Source organism: Populus euphratica, unplaced genomic scaffold (genome assembly GCF_000495115.2).
Source record: "Populus euphratica unplaced genomic scaffold, PopEup_1.0 scaffold149.1, whole genome shotgun sequence".
Taxonomy (NCBI): domain Eukaryota; kingdom Viridiplantae; phylum Streptophyta; class Magnoliopsida; order Malpighiales; family Salicaceae; genus Populus; species Populus euphratica.
The window spans coordinates 244,611-260,203 of NW_011499946.1; the positions used below are offsets into that span (position 1 = coordinate 244,611).

Below are 15,593 nucleotides of genomic sequence, written 5' to 3' on the forward strand. Positions count from 1 at the left end.
CAACCATTTCCTTTTTTATGTGTAGTAATAGCAACATTAATAACCCTTGATGGAGAAGAGAGGATTCATTGAAAAAAACAAATCTAAAAAGAAGAAAACAAGAAGATAAAACCCATTGTTTTTATGGATTTTTTTTGTTTTTCATGCGGTAGTACCCCCTCACCACTGGTATAAACATGAATAAGAAAATGAGATCTACCTTATTCACTCATTCTTGTCTTCATCGGTGACAACGTATGGTCCTATATAGTAGTGCGTGACACCCATACACCACTATTATTCCTGCAATTTAGAAGCTTCCTAGTATTGTCTTTGAGTTCCAACGACTTCTTCAAATTATTTTGTGAATTTCAGGATGTCCATTTGCAGATGTTTTATATGTGTTATATTTTTTAATTTTGAGTATGTATTGTTTTTAAACATGCAATTGTGAGGTGCGTGTGTAAAATATAGTAAAAAAAGGAGAATATATGTATGTTATATATTGTTTTTGTATTATTACTTATTTTCATTTTGTGATAGAACAAATAAAAAGATAAAAAAAAAAATTAAGTAGTAAAATTTTTTAATTGCATATCACCAACAATCTTAAAAAATAATTTAAACATTTATTTTAAAAATATAAAATACTTTTGCATGGATTTTATAATAAATTTCTAAAATTCTAAAGGTTTTTGGCCTGCATTTCAAAAATATCAATACAAGATTATGAATTTATACATAAAATATATTTCTAATATTCAATAAATAAACAATTTATTTTTATATTGGGATTAGAATGACTAGGTTTTTAACTTTATAAGAAAAAAATTTCCTTATAGATTAAGACTTTTCTTCAAACTTAAATAGATCAACAATGAGAATATATAATAATTTTTTAGTTTATATTAGACAAATAAACAATGCAACTTACCTTAATTAAGGTGTATTAGGGGTGCTAATATATTTCTTTTACGTAATCAATCTCTTTTACCCAAACTCTAAGACCCATTAGGGTTCCTAGTAACCAAAATACTAGATGATGACTCTCATTGTTTCTTTTTCTACTGAGAAAGGACAAGGATTCCTTGTCCTTTCCATCCACTTCATTCCCAACTATCCCAATCTGGAAAAGATGATCGTCGTGACGCTGCACATGTACGACATAATGAGTAAACAGAAGAAAGTTGATTGGTTAACACTTGATCTTCAAAAACTTAGATGGTTAAAGGAAAAATGTTACAAGAGGAAAATTTTTGGGATTTATACATAAATTTTTTAAAATTTTAATTTATTATTTTTTTTACAAAGAATCTTTGAGATTCCAAAATATATCATACTTTATTTTTTACTACATTTAACCTATACTTTTATTAAATCTTTACCATTATACATCTATTAAACATCCTTAAAACTTAATATTTTAGTTATTATTTACACCAGTCACTAGAATTTCAGGTCATGGTTTTTTTTATTAATAAAAATACTTGATTCTCAACATGTTTTTCATTAAAACATTCAGAAAATATTTTGTATACCTTGACATGCCCATCAATAACTGCAAATAACCCAAAAGGTCTAAAAGATTTTAAAATTATTTTTTTTTATATTAGGTGATACAAACTTCGTGATCACGTGGTCATGCAATCCACATAAAAAATGATAACTTTTCCAAGAAAAATGAATAATCAGGTTTGGCTAAACCTTGACCCTGAATTAACTTGTAACTAAGAACAAGAGGTATTAGATGCTTGTGAATGATGCCAAAAGATAAGTTATATATTGATAAGTTGAATTTACTTTTTGTTCTAAAAAAAAGACGTTAGCTTAGGCAAAATTAAATTTCATTAATGTTTAAAGGCTGCCTCAACTTGCATAAAAACAAAACATAACATAATCTTAAAATAATAACATTAATGGTCCCGTATTATCCTACAAACTAATGAACATTAACTAAACCTTAACTAAACATAAGTCTAATGCATAAAAACAAGCCTAAACATTAATTTTAGATCAAAACAAACTCAACATAAATAAAATCTCTAAAACTAAAATATAATTATCCGAGATATTAAGTAACATAATAAATAAAACTTAAGAAATATTTAGATTATTGCAAGTTATTAAAACAACACCAAAATCATATGTCCTTATATTGAATTCCTTGTAGCCGAGTCTGAAACATGTAGATTAAAAAATGTCCCTTGGCGATGTCTATTGATTTTTTTCTCTTGCCTGAAAGATGTTGTCTTGAATACTTAAGGTTTTTTCTTTGTTTAGCCGAAAGGATGCTCTAAAAAATAGAAAGAAAAGTGGCTGAAGTATCTCCATTAAATAACCTCATATAATCTCATTTTGGAATAAGAAAATCTTGTAATATATCTTAAGCCTTCTTGCCTCAATTTACATTTCATAATGGATATGAGATCCTTGCAAATTATAAATGATATATGCTACCATAAATATCTCATTATTGGACATGAAATCCTTATAGAATAAATAAGTTTATAGTTGTCACATATGTTTTTATGAGCATTAGATAATTAATGTTTTGATTGAAACCTATAATAAACAATGTTTTTTTAATTTTTGTATATTTTTAGCAAATTTTAGCCATGACTTCGAACACTTTGTTCTCTCACATCTAGATAAATTAATAGACATGCAATATATCACCAGAAAGATAAGAATGTACATTTTTCAATTGGAATCCTAGCATAATTCTTTATGTATCTTTATACATAGTCAAAAAAATAGATGAAGGTCCAGATAGATAAATTTAACAAGATTTGTCCATTAAATTCAATCCTATGAAATAATTCCTTATCAAACTCTGATTTACCTGAAATTTAATGCCAATGTATAACAACATGTCTAGAAACTCCTGCAAAAAATTCATCTCAATCCAAAATTCAAACTGAAAGTTATGCTTTATAGCATACAACTAAACCAAAAAAAAGTTTTACGCTAAAATTTGAATTTGATATTGCTTAGATCGTATCAACAAATCTCTCATTTCGAACAATAAAAAGAATAAAAAACACCCAGTTATAACTCTTCTCATTAAATAAAATTCATTATCACCAAAACTAATTTTTTTCATAACTGGAATTAGTGTTAAATAAGATTTTTTGTTTTATTACCAAAATAGACTTTTTTTATTTATTACCATAATTCAATCTGTCTCTATCTCTCTCTCTCTTCTCTCAAATCAAAAAAGAAAAAAAGTTTTACACTATAATTAAATTTATAAAATATTATTAACAATAACACTTAACTTCTAATATTTAACTCCAAAGCAAACATAACATAATTCAAATTTTATTAATAAAAGCATAAGCCACATAAAAAAAAATATGTTTTATTCCTTAAACATGGAATTATTTTTTCATTGAATGATATTTTTATTTTTTACACAACTAATTAGAAATATTCTTCATTTAATTTACATGTTAGTTGTGCTTTTCAAAAATCCTTAAAAATATATTTATAAAAAAAATTCAAATATTGTTCTGATATTCAAAGTTCAAAAAAGGGAACAACAACGTTTGAAAATAGAAAAGGCAGCAAAAGTAGGAAACAACAATTTTCATAGTTAATGAAAAGGACAGACAGATAGCTGTCAGCAAATCAGCTCCAGTCGGTACGGCTATTTTTATGGCAGATTAGATGGGCATGCAGGTTTACACGTGTGGGATTTTCAACGCGATGAATACACGTGCAAACCCAAATCTTCCATTGATTTACACTCTTGTCTCATCTTCCACGCAAGGACATCAAATGGGAATGGCCTTCGGTGGAGAAGACAAGTAAAAACAAAGCAAAGATCAATAGAAATAACGGGCTTCAAAGAACAAGACAAAGTAGTCTAAAAGGGATTTAGGATCTTTCTAAATATTGAACAAGGATCCGTTAGAACAAAAAAGATGTGTCCAGACTGTGATTAATAATTTCAATTACTAATTTAACACCTCAAAACACACACTTACGACTGAAACTTAGAGAATAAACTATCTAGATAACATCCTCATTCTTTTTGAGCCTATCCATAAGACCATCAACATGCAATAAAGTCTTGACTACTTGGAGACTTCCAAAATTAGTGTGTGAAAGGAGATTTTATTATAATAATATGATTCTTGATCATAATCCTTCAATTCATTAAGCTTATCGACTTGATAGGGTACTTTGGCGACATGGGGTTATCGAGATTTATAGGACGAAGTGATGAAAAGAATGATACCAAGCTAGGTTAATGCTGGCTGGAATTTTCTAGCGGTTTAAACAAGAGTTTGACTTGTAGTTATCAAGCTATAGATAAGTGTGCTGTGGTAGCACTATTGTTGTATTCTCTCCCTGCCTCGTTCAAGTTTTGGATAATGAGGTAGGAAGGCTTGACTGCTTCTTCATATCTTGGATGCAAGCAAGAAAAAACATAGTGAGAGATGTATTTTTTCAAAGGAAACAAAAGAGTTTTGGGAAAAAACCACAAGTCTGATAGTCTATGAACTGGATTTTTAGTTAATGACAATTGCTTAGGTACCCTTTTGATTACTAGGACAGCTAATATGTCCTTGAAAAAGTTGGCGTTCAATGATTAAATTGAGAACATGATCTTGGAGATTTTAAGTTCAAATTTTGTTGCGATATTGGAGGCTAATGATTCTATGGAATTGATGAGACTATCGTTTTCATAATAGTTAGGATTGGTTTTAGTGTAACAAGAAATGATTGTATACTTAATATTTGAATTAAATCCTATTCACATTGACACTGCGAGAGGAATTAAGGAAATGCATGTACCCATAAATTCAAATAAACTTTTAATTAGCAATTAGTCAAAGAAAAAAAAGTTGCCATCTACTTTAAATAATCATTCTATTTTCAGCTAAATTGAAAGTAATCATTCTTTTGTTCGCAAAATTCTGGTCTTCTTCGAGCTCAATAATTTTTAAGTGTGAATAGGAAGAAATGGGAGGATGATAGTGCCATTGCAGTAATCAATTCAAAGCCTCCTTCTAGTTATTAAGAATAAAAGAACAAGAAAATTCATGTCGCTATCTTTCTTAATATTAATATTCTAATTGTATTTTAAGATAATATATATATATATATATATATATATATATAAGACAAAAATATATTTGATTGAAAAAAATATAAAAATATAAAAGAAATATTTTAGAGAAGTTTTGAAATGAATTTTTGTATTTTTAAAACAGAAAATACATAGAAACTTGTTTAATTTATTTTTGTTATTTTTCTATTTTCTGTTCTAAAAACATACCCAAATACTATTTGTTGTAATTTTAACTAAAAGAATTAATATTATCATTCTCTAGTTCACACAATTCTACTCTTAAGTCGAATTCAATCTCAATAGTTTTCAAGTTAGATTTCCTAATTGAACCAATAATATCTCCCCTAGAAATCAAAAGGTGCACATCAGAATTTTTTCCTAGCAAAGATTGATTGTAATTAAGTTGGAGAAATTGATTGTGATAAACTACCAAACTATGTTTTGTCTTGCTTGAGTCAATTGTCCAAAAGTAATCAAAAGGGAGAATACAAAATTATCATGTAAACATGTTCTTATAAAAGAAAATGAAAAACGACAACTACTGTTTGTGCCTCATGTGGTTCTTCTCAATTTAAAAAAAAAGCTATGTTTGACCTTCTTAGGAAAACAAGAAAAACGAGCAGCTAATGTTTTATCCTTCCTTCATCTGGAGATTAAACCATCTCACTTGAAGTTAGCAAAAGTAAAATTCTTGTAAGTTTTTTAGTTCCAATGTAAATAGTTTATGTTTCATCAAATCAAGACATGGAATTAATTTTTATCCCTTATCAGAAAATTTAGATTAGTTTGATAAATCAACTCAAGATTACAACCAATTCAATTAAAAATAAAATAAATAAATAAATAAATTTGGGTGTGCTTATGACTAGAAATAAAATACATGTCAAGAAATTAAATCATTTTAATTCTCTTTAAGAAAATAATCCTTAGAATTAACTTTTATGACTTGTTATGGCTAAAAATAATAATTTATCTAACACAATTTTGATTTTTTAGTTAATATCAATTTTAAATCTGATAAATCATCACGAATGTTAGCAATCCAACCCCAGTTTCCTCTCCTCTCCTAGGAACATAATTAATTTTTAATACAATTCTAATGATTTTGCAATTTGAATTTGCTAGCTAGCCCTTTCGAAACACTCAGTGTACTTATAGTATGCCCATTACGAACTAGTATGTTATCTTGACCATTGAGGGATCCGAAAATACTTTATATTTTTTTTATAACTATATCTCGTATATACATCATTCACTGTGCCTAAAAAGGTCAAATATAAAATGACCGCTCGAGACCTCGAATGTTGAGCATTACTTATATAAAAACATTGTGTTACTAAATTTCAACAATAAATCAATAATTATTTTTTTCTAAAACAAATCAATAAAACAATAATTTTTTCCAACATTATTTTTTTTCCCGACAATATTACTTTGTTATCTAGAATAATTGTTGAAATGTAATTAATTAATTATTGGTTGTTTCATTAAAAATATATGATGACGTGGGTAAAATGAATGAAGTGAATGATAAGTCATTTTTTTTTCAGTTTTGGGTTTATAATAAAAATACTATACGGTTAAGTTTATATTTTAAAGGGAGCATATCATGCAGAAGTTTGAATATATATTAATTTTTTGATATTTTAGATTAAGGTGTTATTATAAACTTAACAACATAAAAGTTTTCTTTAAACCTGTTCACTTTAGATAAAATACCTGTTACTTATTTGATAATTCTGTCATATTTTACTTCACTCAACACATGATCTGACTTGATGATGAACATCTGTACAATGATCTATAATTTACTGTGATTTGTGCAACTATCTTACAATAGCTTGTCAAAATCTTTTAAAAGATAAAAAAAACCTGGTTGTATCTGCATTAGATTGTTCATCTATAATTTGATATTGACTTACATGGCTCTAATTCATTCTAAACTCATCCATAGCAATGTTCTTATAAATATTATTATTGTCATCTAAAACTTCATGCTCTGTATTAAAACTAGAAGTTGACTCAACCATCATTTTTATCATGTATCGTGAAGAATATATGGTTTTCCGTGTGCATACCAACACAAATATTTCTCCAGTAATTCTTTTTTCTAAAAGATTCATTGTTACAATATCTGGATGGAGAATTTTTTTTATATATATACTTCTTGCATAGACATTTAATACCTCATTTACTAATATTTCTCAAATTTGATAGTGTGTAATTTATAAAATCCTAAACCTCATTACAATAATTCATCCTCTAAATGTAGAAATCATAAAATTCAACATAATTTTTTTCAATTTATAAACACATATAATTTTACAAAATCTAAAACAAACCTTTACATGTGCAAATCATAAATTCTTACAACAAATTTGAATGAGAAAAAACTATAAAGCAAGTAAATATCCAAACAAATTACATATACTATAAAAATATATAAAAAATAATATTTTAAAATTGAGATCATATAAAAAAAACGATAAATTTGCTTACTTAAAGTAGAGAATCTTCAATAAAAATCTTAAGAAGTATTTTTCTTACATGATTCTAGGAGTATAAATAACCCTAGAATCATATAGGTAAAAAGTTAATGATCTCTATTATTGATAAAAATACATTCTTAATTTTAGAATATTTATCATATAAAAAATAAGAATAAATACTTTTGTTTTAAGAATAAATGCTTATTTTCTCATTGCTTAAAGGTCTCCAAATCCCTCAAAAAGAAAATGTTTTATATGTTATATTTTTTCTACAAGAAGTAATAAATTTTACCAACAATGAAGAATATACCATCATGCTAAAACCTGTGATTATTTTATAATCCAATAACTAAAAAATTTATTTTTAAGTATTTTAAATTTTGAAACATTATTATAAAACAATGAGAACATCATATATATGTGTGTGTTTGTTGAAGGCAAGATAAAACAATCATTTGTGGTGTTTATGTCAAAAGCAGTTTTAATTTACCATCATCAATATCATCAAATTTCTACAAGGGCATGATCTAAAGCAAAATCTTACATTGACCCTTCTTTATTCTTTCAGCATGCCCCCCACCAACCTCATCCCCCCACCCACAACACCACCACAACCCACCTCCCCAACACCTCCACGCCCCCAATCCCTTCGAGTGAAAGCATGGAATTCTATTTACCACTGGTCTTTCGGCATTGAATAACCACCTGTCCGTTTGGGTTTTTTCCCTTTAATTCTAACTTTGTGACTGATTTAGTATGTTTTGTTTTCTTATTTTCCTTTATTTCTGTAGGTCATCAACAGTGTTAATTAGAGTGTTTTCCCATATCCCTTTCTTGCATGCAAGAGCACCGAAAGTGACTTTGAAAGAGAAGACCACAAAACGTTTCTTAATAACTACAAAAAATTGGTGGGATCTTTGATCGAGCTATCAATTCTCAACTGAATTTAGAAACAAATTTTCAACAGGTGTGGAATGGGAACTTAATTTAGAGTCAAGTAAAGCATTACGAAAGGAGTTTTAAGCATTGGAAATCGCTACTTTCTTTTTTCTTAGTGCTCTCTTTACACATTTATGACCATTTAAGCCACGACGCTCTCTATGTGCATGTTTCAAGTCAAGAGGGTCCCAAGCATGGGCACATAAGATCTTCACCCAAGTGCTGGAGAGACTTCGAGTGATCTCCCCTCTGCCGAGACCAATCCACTAATAATAAAGGGTGTGAAACCAAACTCCCATCCAATTGGCTTTGTTCCAAAATAGAAGCGTAGACGGTGTAAGTCCATCTAGCGTAAAAGAAAGACCCTGGCTGAAAGTTGAAAAACCCGCGATTATTTTACCAAAAGCCTAAGATGCTGAAATGACTCATGCCCCGAATCTTGTTTTACCACTTCATTGCATGAACATATAATCGATTTTGCCTAAATGAAATGCTGTTTTAAAGCACTTCGTTGTTTGGTTCCTAATAGAAACTCCCACCAAATCAAAATCCATTGATCCTTTTCATCTGAATTACCATTTTTATGCATTATAACGCCACCGTCTATGAAGAGAAATTAATGTTTTCTATATATATATATATATATATAAACTTACAATGATTTTAGACCCAACGATTTAGGGCTCATTCATTTAAGCTGCTCAACTTGCTTTTTGGACGGAAAAACAGGTTAAAAAACATTATTCTTATGCTTTTCAACATGTTTTTTCCTGTTCAAAAAGCGGGTTCAGAAGTTTAATCAAACAAGAATCTAGACAAGGAGTTTTAATAGAACGGAGAACTTATTGAGAGAGAGTTCTTTGAGGACCCGATTGAGAATTGACTTCTATTTTGAGCGCCATTATGAGGTTATCCCTTGAATTTTTTCCCGGTTGAAGAGATGTTAGGGGAAAGGGATGTCGACCAGCGTATGAACATGAAAATATCACGTGATTTAATGCTATTTTTTAACAGAAGCCTCAACAATTTGTTGCATACAGTACATTGACCATGACTAATATATATGATCATTAATGCCGGATAATAAAGTCTAGGACAATCATCGACGGCATCTTGTGGCCTGGCCATTACCTAGTGATGTAAAAAATACTGAAGTGACACAATCACTTAAGCCGTCCGGCAACACAAACAGGACAAACTCAGAGTTGGCAATGGCAATAAATTAGTGAAGTCTCTACTTAATCGATGCAAACAAATTTTCCTTGTCTAGGCAGCATTGATGGGCCCAATTGAAGCTTTTTGGAGTTTAGATCAAAACGGTGCTTGTATATAAACCTTCCAAAAAACTATTTTGTCCCTTTTTCTAAACACATTAGAGTTTTTTCCTATGGGAGCCAACATAATATATTCAAGAGATACTCTTGACTTCTTTTTACGGTGCAACAGCTGGTTTATACATGTAAAGAGAAAATTCGTTCTCTCTCTGGTTTTTCTCTTTGAATTGAAAATTAATTCCCAGGTTCAGTGCATTTATAAAAGAAATTGATGTATTTGATGAATAAAAAGGAACATAATTTTTAAATCTAATTTAAGAGTTGACTCTACATGAGACCCATGTCAAGAATAAAAAAGAATTGGGTTGACTTATAAAAATCATTTTTAAAAAAAATTAAAACGACATGATTTTGATTATTTTTTAAAGTCAATAAGTCTTGGTCGAGTTTTATCAATATTGATCGTGTCATGAGTTAATTTAAATTTTTTATTAAGATAAATTAAATTAATTATTTTTTTATTTTTATACTTATTCAAGTTTTGGGTCAGCCATACGGGATGATCCAAGCTTTATAATTAAAAATAAAAATAGACAAGATTAAATAAAATAAAATAAAATAAACTAGGATGAAAATTAGGCCATAGAACAAAAGAAAACAGGTTTTTAATCCTATTTAATCAAGGTACTAAATACCAGCACAAATGAAGTTGCTATGTCCAATCTTTACCCAATGCCATGCTCCATCCAAATAAAAAATCTGAGTTCATTGTTTATGGATTTTTCTCTATATTCAGTTTCCTTAATGCATAGGGCCGGTGCTAAAGCCACCGAGAAGCGACAAAACGTATGGGAGCGATTACAAGATGAGCCATGCTATTGCCGTCTTTCCCAAACCCCTATAAAAACCCTCCTTCGCCCCATCCGAAAACCCCCCCTCAAAAAACACTTCTCTACCTCTGTTTTCTCTCTCTAACGCTAACTCTTTTTAACATTTCCTACACAAAACAAGAATGTGCCAGCTGAACTCGCCTCCTCTATCCTGCAAATGCAATCAGGACTTCCCTTTCCTTGTCTCCATCAAAGACCAAGAGCCCAACATGTTCACCCCATTATTGATCCCTAAAAGCCCAACATGTGTGACACAAAAAGAACTACGACAAGAAACCCAGATACCAAACCAGACCGACCTCACCCTTTTTATCAGAGAAGCAATATCCATAGCCAAAATAGCTTTCCCCATGATGCTAACCGGTCTTTTGCTCTATCCACGCTCAATGATCTCCATGCTCTTCCTCGGCCGCCTTGGCGAGCTAGCCTTAGCTGGTGGGTCTCTTGCTGTTGGGTTCGCTAATATAACTGGTTACTCTATCCTCTCTGGCCTGGCTGTGGGAATGGAACCGATTTGTGGTCAAGCTTTCGGGGCTCAAAAACACCACCTCCTAGGCCAAACTTTGCAGAGAACAATACTTTTGCTCATTGTTGCTTCACTTCCTATTTCTTTTCTTTGGCTAAACATGAAAAGCATCCTTCTTTTTTGCGGCCAAGATGAATCGATAGCCACAGAAGCACAGTCATTTCTTGTTTACTCTCTTCCTGACCTTTTAGCTCAATCTTTTTTGCATCCATTGAGAATCTATCTTAGAACTCAAACAATAACCTTGCCTCTCACATTTTGTGCCACTCTAGCTATTATTCTACACATTCCTATCAACTATTTTCTCGTTACGCACCTAAATTTAGGGACTAAAGGTGTTGCTCTTAGTGGGGTATGGACTAACTTCATTCTTGTAGGTTCTTTGATAATTTATATCCTTGTTTCTGGTGTCCACAAGAAGACATGGGGAGGGTTTTCAGTGGAGTGTTTCAAAGAGTGGAAAACTCTGTTGAATTTGGCCATTCCAAGCTGCATCTCAGTGTGTCTTGAATGGTGGTGGTATGAGATCATGATCTTGCTATGTGGGCTATTATTGAATCCAAAAGCAACTGTTGCTTCAATGGGCATTTTGATTCAAACCACTGCATTAATTTACATATTCCCTTCTTCTCTAAGTTTCAGTGTATCAACAAGGGTTGGTAATGAGCTAGGTGCTAACCAGCCCAAGAAAGCAAAGTTTGCAGCCATTGCAGGCCTTTCTTTCAGCTTCATTTTTGGGTTTTCAGCTCTAAGTTTTGCAGTTATGGTCAGGAAGGTGTGGGCTAGCATGTTCACCCAGGACGAAGAGATCATAGCCTTAACATCACTTGTGTTGCCAATAATTGGTCTTTGTGAGCTAGGAAATTGCCCACAAACAACCGGCTGTGGAGTCTTAAGAGGGACAGCCAGACCAAAAGTTGGAGCAAACATCAACTTGGGATGTTTCTACCTTGTTGGCACGCCAGTGGCAGTATGGTTAGGATTCTATGCAGGGTTTGATTTTGAAGGGTTATGGCTAGGCCTCTTAGCTGCACAAGGGTCCTGTGTGGTGACCATGTTGTTTGTCTTGGGTAGGACTGATTGGGAAATTGAAGCTCAAAGAGCTAAAGAGCTGACACATGCTTTGGTTCTTGTTACTAATGTTGATGACAGCCTAGAAGTTGAAGAAAAGAAGCCACCTAAAGCTGAAATCAAGGAGGATTCTTTATATTTATTTTGTGATCATCAATTAGATAATCTTTTATAAACCTTCACCTGTTTAACTCCCAGAAAAAAAAAAATCCCAATCCTTTTTGTCTCTAGCTTCATTTGTCCTTATAAGTTGTATAGGAGAAGAAGAGAATGGTACTTGATTTTGTCCTCTTCAATTTGAACAGGGCTAGACTATATTCTTCGTATAGTACTGCACCTGTTAAGATTTATACCAAAAAAAAAAAATTAACTATTTCAGGGTGCAGTGTTTTCTAATTTGAAAGTTTTGATCAGTCAATCTTAAACCTTAATATCTTAAGCTTCAAAGTCAAACGCCTTCGAGAATAACATGTAGCATTTGTTCGCAATTAAGGTAGCAGAGGGCCAAAGAAGGTGTAACCAACCATTGCAAAGGAAAATGCTACATTTGATTCCACTAACATTTACATAGTAACAGAATGTCGGATTAGATTCTAATTCTAAATCCGATTCCTAGAAAATTCCAAGGCTGTAGAAATAATATTCTATTATCTGATGATTTTTCTCCCTCTCTTTTCTTTTGATGTGGTAAATAAAACCTCTCGATAATTGATTAATCTTCTCTAGGGTAACAAAAAACTGAGAACCTTGACCAAATAATGCATGGGGTCTTGTATGGTTATGAGCTTGTGTTCGGTTAATGTCATAAAATAGAAAATACATATACAAAAAAGATAGTAACATTTTTTTATTGAAGAGACATAAATTTATGAAATTATCTTTGAATAAATTTTTATATTTCAAAATTGAAAATACATAGAGATATGTGTCCATTGACTCTATTTTTTTGTTTTGAAACAATAATAAGATACTATCTAGAAATACTATTGTGAATAATTTTATATTAAATAAAATATTCATGTGTCATAATTTGTCCAGCGCATGTAAAAATTAAAAGAAATTAAATAAATTTACTCCATTATTTTTAATTATTTTTTAAATCTTGCAGAGTTAATAATTGGTAATAGCAATATGATTTTAATAAGAATTGTACTTGGTTATGAGCCAGATATTTATCTATTGTAATAATAATTGTACTTACTCTTGATAAAAAAAATAAAATAATAACAACAACAATTTAATCACTTGGTTATGAGCTTGGAATCAAAAACTGGTTGTAATTATTTGATCATCAAATAATAAAAGAAAACTAATAACTTTTGGTGAGGCTAGAAATCTAACTAAGCTGGAATGGATTAAATTAATAATAAAAAACAAAATTGGATCATTGTTTTTTATTGCATATTTAAATGGTTGACACTTTAAATGTCAAAGGGTTTTAGTAGTTGGCCGCCTCCATGGTACACCAGCACTTTCCACCGTTGCTGGGCGGCCAGCTGCCTGAATGACCCGGTCATGATCTGTTCTCTGTGTGTGTGTGTGTGTGTGTGTGTGTGTGTGTGTGTTCTAATTTCTAACAAACCATGCATGAATAAATCCTGATGGTATTTGCTCTTTTCTTATTCTCAATTAAGATACGACAATTTTTTTCATAATTAATGTATACACTCAAGAAGTTACAGATACAGATAGAATTTTAGAATAATAAAAAAGAAGAGGGGAAGGAACATAAACAAAATGCAAGTTGCAATTAATTTCAATCGGCAAAGTCAAGCAGAGTACAAGAATCTTACTGACAACTCCAAGAAAGATATATCCACTAGTGATAATCTAATCTCTACTGCTTGTTGGACCCCTGAGATCTACCATCAATCTTGGAACATGATTAGGAATCAACTTAATTGGGAGTTTTTATGCCATTATACCTTCAATCTCTTTCAAACTTTTAACCATAATCATAATCAAGAATCAAGGCTGACCCGAGGTTGATTTGGTTTATTATCCCTTGCATCTCTCAAGTCAACACATAATTAGTTGAGCCAATAAAGAGAAAGCAACCATGCCCTCGTTGTGCTTTGGAATCCATTGACTTCAATTATTTCTTATATTCTCCTAAACCCATCTTTTTATGTAATATAAATAGACAAACTCAACACATTTATATATAATCCCATGTAGAATAATTGAAAAGATTTGCATAAAACAGAGAAAGAGGGCATAAAAATTAATCTATTATAAAATAGAGAGACACTTTTGAGTTCCATAATGAGTCAAATTAATGAAATTCACGTATTGATTTTGTTCGGCTTTGATCATTGTATTCTTGCCTTGAAAGATAAAATATCAAGAGTAGTAAATTAATTTCTTTTTCTTCGGAAATGGAGATTTATAATATAACCAAATCATCCCACTTAATAAACATAAAATCAATCTCTTACATTAAAAAAAAATAAAAAACGAACTACGTGGATATTAAATTGACATGACGAATTTGCTGGCATATATCATTACTTATATTCTGGTCACATCAAATGATTAAAGATGGAGGAAAGTGGTGGTTTAGGCCATGTACCATGGAGTACTTTTTACCATTTTTTATTTATTTATAAAATTCCTTGGATGCCAATATAGGGGTGAACTTTTTTAAAATTTATTAGTGACATAGAATTGCGTATTCAAATTCAATAAGGCTTATATCTTGATCTACAAAAAGTCAAAAGAATACAAATGTGGATTCTTATCAATTATTGCGTTAAATTCTCCAACTTTGTTAATTTAACAGTGTACAAAAAGGATGATAAATTCCATATTATTTCAAAAGCAATTATAGAAGAAAAATAAACGGAGGATTAAAAGAATTATTTCTTATTATAAATAAAAACATTCAATTTTTTTTCTAATTTTAATCAATTTAAAGAGTGATATGGTAAAAATCTGTCCATCTAGCCGAATCAAGTTTAATTTTTTTATTAATTTTTATCTAAAACAATATTATTTTAAAATTAACTGGGCATTTGAAGAAGAGCTATAATTGTTCATCAATGATTTTAAGCTTCTTCAAATTTCGTGATCTAGCTAGCTGGTGATTTGAAACGATAAGAACGTCCACAGAGCCTTTCTTCCTTCTCTCTCATTTTCTAAAATTAAAACAAATCATAAAATGCAATGGAATCAATCAGTTTTGTGTATTTTTGATGAGTTTTATGCATTAAAATGTATTTATATTCATCAGGAATAAATGCATACGAACTTAATTTGGAGGAAAAAAATAATGATATGGCGTCTCTATCTTAATCCCGCATCACTCTTTAATTACCATTTAAAATAAAACCACGAGAGTAAGAT

At 30.4% G+C, this 15,593-nt stretch overlaps 1 protein-coding gene across 1 annotated transcript; it reads left to right on the top strand.

The window, feature by feature from the left end:
• The first annotated feature begins 10,670 nt into the window (after positions 1 to 10,670).
• LOC105137555 (MATE efflux family protein LAL5-like) lies at positions 10,671 to 12,633 on the top strand. The gene has a single exon (XM_011043337.1). It carries the CDS (start codon positions 10,774 to 10,776, stop codon positions 12,421 to 12,423), a length of 1,650 nt encoding a protein of 549 aa, XP_011041639.1. The 5' UTR covers positions 10,671 to 10,773; the 3' UTR covers positions 12,424 to 12,633.
• Positions 12,634 to 15,593: the final 2,960 nt, after the last annotated feature.

Coding starts and splice junctions, on each gene's coding strand:
- LOC105137555 (XM_011043337.1), top strand. CDS start 10,774: ATGTGCCAGCTGAACTCGCCTCCTCTATCCTGCAAATGCAATCAGGAC.